The sequence below is a fragment of the Oryza glaberrima genome, chromosome 4 (assembly GCF_000147395.1).
Source record: "Oryza glaberrima chromosome 4, OglaRS2, whole genome shotgun sequence".
NCBI lineage: Eukaryota > Viridiplantae > Streptophyta > Magnoliopsida > Poales > Poaceae > Oryza > Oryza glaberrima.
The window spans coordinates 30,100,759-30,108,073 of record NC_068329.1 but is presented as its reverse complement, the minus strand read 5'-3'; the positions used below and the strand labels follow the sequence as shown (position 1 = coordinate 30,108,073).

The window sequence follows — 7,315 nt, the reverse complement described above, 5'->3', positions numbered from 1 at the left end:
TCATTTTAATGAGGGTCCGTAGTACATAGAATTTGAACGAATCCTTATGACCATATGGTTGATGGTAAAAATCAGGAGTAGAGCAAAAAAAAAAAAGGAAAAGATGACTCACGCATGGTACAGACGAGGTCGCGCGGTGGCCGGTGGGCGTGTGCACCGTGGGTCCATCGATGCTACGCTAGCTCTCAATGGCCCAGTTGACCTAGTAATGTTCACGGCTAGGTCACTTTTTCTAAAGAAGGGTATACGTAGTCTTTTTAAATTAAAAATTTAGCGCTTCAAACAACCTATCTAAAATTTGTTTCTCTGGAAATTTAAAATCATGACATTGAGGTGTTATTTAGGTCATTATAACGACTATAGAAATTTGGATTAGGAAGATGGTGGGATGGCGGCTTCTTCAGGGTTTGAAAATAAGATGATAAGGATGCTTGGGGTGATCCGTTTACGATCACACCGGATCACGTGTTTATTTAAGGCTTGTTTGGAGGACTGGTATTTGGGCCAAACCAGTCATGGTCTTTGATCAATTCTAGCAGTGCACACACAATGACAATCCTACACAGAGCTTGAGAATAAATAGGAAGGCGTTCAAATTTCACTCTATAGTCCTGTTATACCTTGTAATTCTGGGGGCTCAATATTAAATCTTCAAACCTGTTGGAAATCCCCTTCTTCATTGCGTTAATTTTCATTGTTGTGGCCATTGCGGTGTGCTGACCCGTCAGCGGCGCCCCGGGGGGGGGGGGGGGGGGGGGGGGAGGATTTAGCAGCTGGTTATGCTGCCTTCCGGTTGCTCGTCTCGGTGGCCCTCGGATCGTCATCCAACGGTCGTTTCGGCCCCTCGTCTTGCTGCGGCGTCTGGCATCCATCAGATCACGATCCAAAGCTAACTCATTCTCTGCTTGTTTCCCCGTTTTTTTTGACAAATTGACCCTTTTCAAAAACTTATTTCGAAACTAACCCCTGCCAAAAACTTCGACCAAAAATAGGCCGTTTGCTCAGCGCCAATACGCTTGGCGCTGAGGTTGGGCGTGTCAGCACCAACGGGCATGGCGCTGACCTCGTGCCACCGTGGCGGCCGGGCCGATCAACCAGCTGACGTGGCAGCTACCTCAGCGCCAACCGCATCGGCGCTGAGATGGCGAATCTCAGCGCCAACCGCGTCGGCGCTGAGGTGCCAAACTTCAGCGCCAACGGGCCTGGCGCTGAGGTTTGGTACTTAGAGGCTGCCCCCGGCCAGCCTCTCCTCTATTCTCCCCCACCGCGCGCTAGGGTTCGTCGCCCTTTCTTCTCCCCTCACCAAATCTCCCCCAAATCCACTCAAATCGAAGGGGATTTCGTCGGGATTGAGTTGGGGATCGATTGAGAAGGTAAACTCCTCTAGAAACCCTAATTTCCCCCATGTTTTATTGGATACTTCGTATTGTTTTGGTTCCAACCGTGGTTTGATAATTATTGGCTCGGATTGGGATGTTAATTGGATAATGTGGGTGGGGATGTAGTGCGGAAGACACATATTAATCTTGCTCCATTTGGTTCATGTTGATTTGTGGGTGGGGATGTAGTGCGCTGACCTTCCATGTGGGTGGGGATGTAGTGCGCTGACCTTCCTAGTCTCAGCGCCATTTCCGCTGGCGTTGAGGTCCCCCCCCCCCCACGCAAGCCAGACAGAAGGCCTGCTGGGTCGGGACTCGGCCGAAAAGGCTAAGTCCCACCTCAGCGCCGACGGGTGGGTGCTGAAGTTAGCCAGCTCAGCGCCGATGTGCTTGGCGCTGAGGTAGATGCCACGTCGGCGAGGAGATCGGCTCGGCCGCCATGGTGGCACGAGGTCAGCGCCAGGACCTTTGGCGCTGACACGCCCAACCTCAGCGCCAATGAGCTTGGCACGGAGCCGACGGTTTATTTTTGGTTGAAGTTTTTGGCAGGGGTTAGTTTCGAAATAAGTTTTTGAAAAGGTTCAATTTGTCAAAAAAAAAAAAAAAAACGGTTGTTTCCCTTCCTGCTCCGGCTCCCGCGCAATCCCGCGATGGCAATGCAAAAGCCTTCGCTTCTACTTCCACGAGATCTACGTGCGGCGGCACACCCAACGCATGCATGACGCGCCCCTGCATGCATACATATCACCTCAGTCGTACAGGATCGGAACTCGTACAGGCCAAATAATGTTCACGGTCTACTCTGGTTCACTTCGATAAATTACAAGGTGCCTAATTTTATAGGAGAACAAACACTTTTATTTGGATGAACTTTAGGTACTGTTTAGTTGACACCCACAACTTACTTAGTGTTGTCATATCTCTTAATTAACTGAGATAGATGATTGTTTAGTTCATAACCATATTTATGGTAAGATTTATTCTCCATTACATAGTCCACATATGTCATTGAGATAAAAAAGTGTGGCAGGAGTGCCTCATGCTAGCTAACGAGTGGTTCTAATTTTATTAGTCATACCTTAGACAAGTTAGCCAAAAATTTATGTCAAACCTGGGTAAATTGAATTACCCAACCAAAAGGCCGTTTATTATGCCTAAAACAATGAAGAGTTTCCCACAAAATATATCCATTAAGATCGGCTAATATATGGGGCCCGAATTTTATAAGACAACCAACAATTTTATCCAGAATAACTTTTATTATGCTCAAGATATGAAGAGTTCCACATAAAATAGACCTAGTTTTCATATAAAGATCATCCAATAATACATTTGTAAATTCCATTACGCCAGTGAAAGCTAGCATAGAATATGGGCGAAGCACATTTCATCCACAAGCTCCTCGGCACGTATTTCTGCGCGGCGCTGCATCCGGATGAACAGCTCGTCAGCCATCGCCCCGCCGATGTGTGTGTTGACGAGTGGCCCAAAGAGGGCACGCATGTAGTTCGCTACCATGCGCCCGACCACGCCGCGGTTAGCGGGATCATCCACGACGGGAGGGCTTCCCATCACGAGCTCCAACTGGTTGATCTTGAACGAGCCGTCGGCGTCCACAGCCTCCTTGAACTCCTCTACTGTAGCAGCGTAAAGGGGGACGTTAAAGTTGTCCATCTTCTCGCCATCGACCATCTCCTCTTCGATGAGATCATGCAATGAGTCCTCGAACATGCTACAATACACTTCATAGATGTAGCCTTGCTCCGTGGGGCCGCGGGTGGATGATAGGCGGCCAAGGCTGACAATGAAAATGGCACCACCAGGCTTCATCTCGGCGGCACGACAGTGTAGAAAGCGCATCATGTCAAACCGGAATTGTCGCTGGTATGCCGTGCCCGTCTCCTCAGAGGCACCATGCACGAACACTTTACCTTTGTTGTATGCCGGCGATTGCTTGTCGGCGACTCTCTTCGGCACCTGTGTAATAATTAAACCAATTAAACTTCTTCACTTATTGCTTACATTTAAGGGTGGTTGATAAGCTAACTCGAACTGTAGCTTGACTGCCGAAAATTGGTTGAGTTAATGAGCCGACTCGCTCAACTCGTTAACATAACAAGTTAAAAATGAGCCCAGCTTAGTTCGCTAAGAAATTCGAGTAGACTCATTGAAACTATTAAACTTGCTACGACGCAATACATCTTTGTTATTATAAAAATTGAAGACATTTTTGCCGGTACTTTAGTACATCATCTGTGTATAAGTCGGTTTTCAAGTTCGTTCACTTTTGGAAATACATATTATTATTTGAGTCGTTTATTTTGTTTGCTTTTGGAAACACAGAAGAGTCATATAAGAAATCTCTGTAAAAAAAACTCGTATGCTAACTTGAGGCGATCGGACTCTAATTACAGCTCATGATTTTAAGTGAATTCTAATAGTGAATTTCACCTTAATTAAACTGTATAACAATAATAAAATTAAAATAGCTTTCACCCGTCGCAACGCACGGGTATTTTTCTAGTGATTTTAAATTTAGGATTTGCTATTTATAATTTGACATAAATTTTGGGAGAAAATTAATATTTTATATTGTTCGTCATATCCGATGGGCTTTAAGATCCCTGACCGTTGGATGGGTTAAAAACCAAAGCGTATTGCGTGAGGTGGGCGTCGATCGAACTAGCTCGCAACCACCAATAGCTCCTGCGTGCGTCCCCCTACTGAGCTAGTGCAACTTTTTTTTTTATTTACATACCGCTTACTTCCTCTGGTTCTATATTAATTGACGTTTTTAACAAGGTTAAGGTTAAACTTTTATAACTTTAACCATCAATAACTTTAAAAATATTTAGTTTAAAGAAACTAGAAAAACATATATAGATTTGTCTTTCAAAACACTATAATAAAAATAAACATGCATTTATTTATTGTATATATTATAATAGAAAAATAAGGTCAAAGGTATATCTTGTAGAGCGTGTCATTGTTCAAAGCGTCAATTAAAATGAAACCGGAGGGAGTATATTCTAGGTACATGTGTACTTACATTGTTATTGTACTATAATGTATCGTATTAATTTACATTTTAAATTTTTTTGGGGGAATTTCTATAGAACGTTAGATAGATATATACTTCCTTTAAATTTACATTTGGTATGATTTATAGGCCTATGTAATTGGAGTTATGGCCGACGTGCTATGTATCATGACAATATAAGGTTGTACTATAATAAGTGGTTTGTGAGCTGCTTGTGTCATACGTGACACTATCTAGCATGTGGAGTGGACTTTTAATTTCAACACGTCACAAGCTAAACGAGCTACACAAGTAACTCACAAATTAGCTCAAGGTAGCTGACTAAGCAAATGATCGAAATATTGAACTTAATGATCCTACTCGATCATAAACTGCTCGAGTCAAAACCTGAATTTTACCAGTCGAGTAGCTCACTTTGATCCCAACCATACTTAACTACATGTATAACGTGCAAGAATTTTTCTCAGATTGAACAACACATTGGAATCAATATAATCCATATTCATTAGTAACACAAACGTTTTTCTTTTCTGTACTATCTTCCTAATTTAGCACATATTTTCATTAGTAACACAAACGTTTTTTTAATTTTCATTAGTACTTGTGTGCTATCCCTTCTTTTTTTAAAAGAAAAAAATTGCGTTCGCAAAAGAAAATGTTTTTTTTTTATTTCACTGTGAAAATCTTGAATACACACGCTCAGAATCCTACGTTCACACCACTGATTGGAAACTGAAGCAAAAATTGTATACATATCAAATTCTACTGAAAAGATGTACAATATATTTATCTCCACGCAAAATTGGGTGAGAAGATATGCTAGTTAGTCTGAAGATCAACACAAAATGGAGGATTTATTGGGGAAACTATTTTGATTCCTCAAAGGGGATGTCCCTCGTTTACTTCAAAACCATCTAAACGGTTATGAAAAATTCTGGAAAAAATTGGCAACACTCATACTATATATCTATACAACTCCACAAAATCTTAAATCCAAACTCAATTCACACGTTGAGATTTAAAAAAGACAAATTTAGCATATGAATAATAATATAATGTTCATATCTGAATGTCTTTTTTTTTCTCGATATGTAGGTCGAATTTGAATTTTATTTTTGGTGGACTAGTAGATATCGCTATACTCTATATTGTCAATTTTTTTAGAATTTTTCACAACCATTTGCATCGAATTTAAAAGAAAAAGGTACACGAGGGGATATCTCCCCTCGACGGATTAGAATCTACTCCCCATTCATTATGATTAATTTGATGTATATTAATTTGATGACTCTAAAAAAAACCTAAACTGTATATTATACAGCGTACCTGTGAGAGCCAGTGCAATGAGAAGGTGGAGGTGAACACGTTGATGGATCGCTCGGGGAACAGGCGATCATGGAAAGAGCCAGGTACGGCGGCGGCGAAGTAGCGCCGGCTCTGCCGCCCATCTCTGCCCGCGGCAGCAGCTTGCTGTGGGAGGAGGTGAAATAGGGTGTTGAAGTCGTTGCTCGGGAGGTCGGAAAAGTAGAAGCAGAATTCCAGGCCGTCGTCGTCCTTGCTGCCGAAGGATTTGTCGGTCATGTGGTCGACGATCACGTCCGCGATCAGGAGAGTATTTTGGCCGCATGAGCATCCCAGGTCGGCGGCCGTCAGTAGCGGCTTGTTCCCCGGACGGTGACGAGGGAGCTGGATCTTGTCCAGTGTCTCCTCAAGGGCGTACAGCATCATTTTCAGGTTTCGGGACTGCACCGGCAGTTTTACTTTGCTCGATCAGGCGTAGCAATCTTACTAATACTCTCCATCCCAAAATATAATTACTTTTAAAATAATGCTAAGTCAAACATTTTCAACTTAACTATTAATCGCTAAAAATAAAAAAGATCAATCATTTAAAATTGATATTTGTTAGTTAAAATAGCATCTCAAAAATTATATCGAAGTTTAAAAATGCTTATATCTTAGGATAGAGGGAATAGTAATTAATAGCCACCTCTAATTGCATATAGTTATGCTTGTATTACTTAGCTAATTAGTCTTGCTTAATTTGTTAATTACCTGAGATTGGCTGTTGTTGATGTAACTGGACTCGCCCTGGCCACCCTCCATACAGAAGACGTTCTTGAAGTCCTGCTGCTGCTCTTGCATCTTTGATCGCGAATTCACCGCACGACGGGAGAATGGGGGTGTATGTGTATAACTTGTTCCTGAGTAATTTAGTTGGATCGAGTTGGCAAAGCTGTACTGTATCGATCGTATATATAACTTGCCACGATGATACCTTCAGCCTTTTTTTTTATTGAACACATCAGCGCTGGTTTGTTGAACCGAATATGATGTCATTTTTTTAGTGGGATATAAAGTCATTTTAATTAGGGCCCGTAGTACACAGAATTTGAACGAACCCATATGGCCATATGGTTGATGGTAAAAATCAGGAGTAGAGCAAAAGAGGAAAAGACGACTCACGCGTGGTACCGACGAGGTCACGCGGTGGCCGGTGGGCGGCACGTGCGCCGTGAGTCCATAGATGCTACGCTAGCTCTCAGTGGCCCAGTTGACTAGTAATGTTCAGGTCGCTTCTTTTAAAAAAAATAGAGAAGGGTTTGTGTAGTATTTTTAAATTATGAACTTAGTCTCTGAAATAACTCAATCTAAAATTAGTTTCTATAAAAATTTAAAATCATGACATTTAGGTGCTACTCAGTTCATTGCAACGACTATGTAGATTTAGATTAGAAAGGCGGTGGGATGCATGGGGGCGTCTTCAGGGTTTAAAAATGAGATGACAAGGATGCTTGGGGTGGTCTGTTTACGATCACACCGGATCACGAGTTTATTTAAGGCCTGCTTGGAGGACTGGTATTTGGTCCAAACCAGTCCCTTTGATCAATTCCAG

At 42.4% G+C, this 7,315-nt stretch overlaps 1 protein-coding gene across 1 annotated transcript; it reads right to left on the bottom strand.

The window, feature by feature from the left end:
• Positions 1 to 2,738: 2,738 nt before the first annotated feature.
• On the bottom strand, positions 2,739 to 6,564 carry LOC127769314 (indole-3-acetate O-methyltransferase 1-like). Its single transcript, XM_052294857.1, has 3 exons — positions 6,475 to 6,564; positions 5,746 to 6,162; positions 2,739 to 3,356 (listed from the first exon to the last, which is right to left on the bottom strand). Exons 1-3 carry the CDS (start codon positions 6,562 to 6,564, stop codon positions 2,739 to 2,741), a joined length of 1,125 nt encoding a protein of 374 aa, XP_052150817.1.
• Positions 6,565 to 7,315: the final 751 nt, after the last annotated feature.

Coding starts and splice junctions, on each gene's coding strand:
- LOC127769314 (XM_052294857.1), bottom strand. CDS start 6,564: ATGCAAGAGCAGCAGCAGGACTTCAAGAACGTCTTCTGTATGGAGGGT. Junction 6,163..6,474: donor TCAACAACAGCCAATCTCAG/GTAATTAACAAA, acceptor CTGCCGGTGCAG/TCCCGAAACCTGAAAATGAT. Junction 3,357..5,745: donor CATTGCACTGGCTCTCACAG/GTACGCTGTATA, acceptor ATTATTACACAG/GTGCCGAAGAGAGTCGCCGA.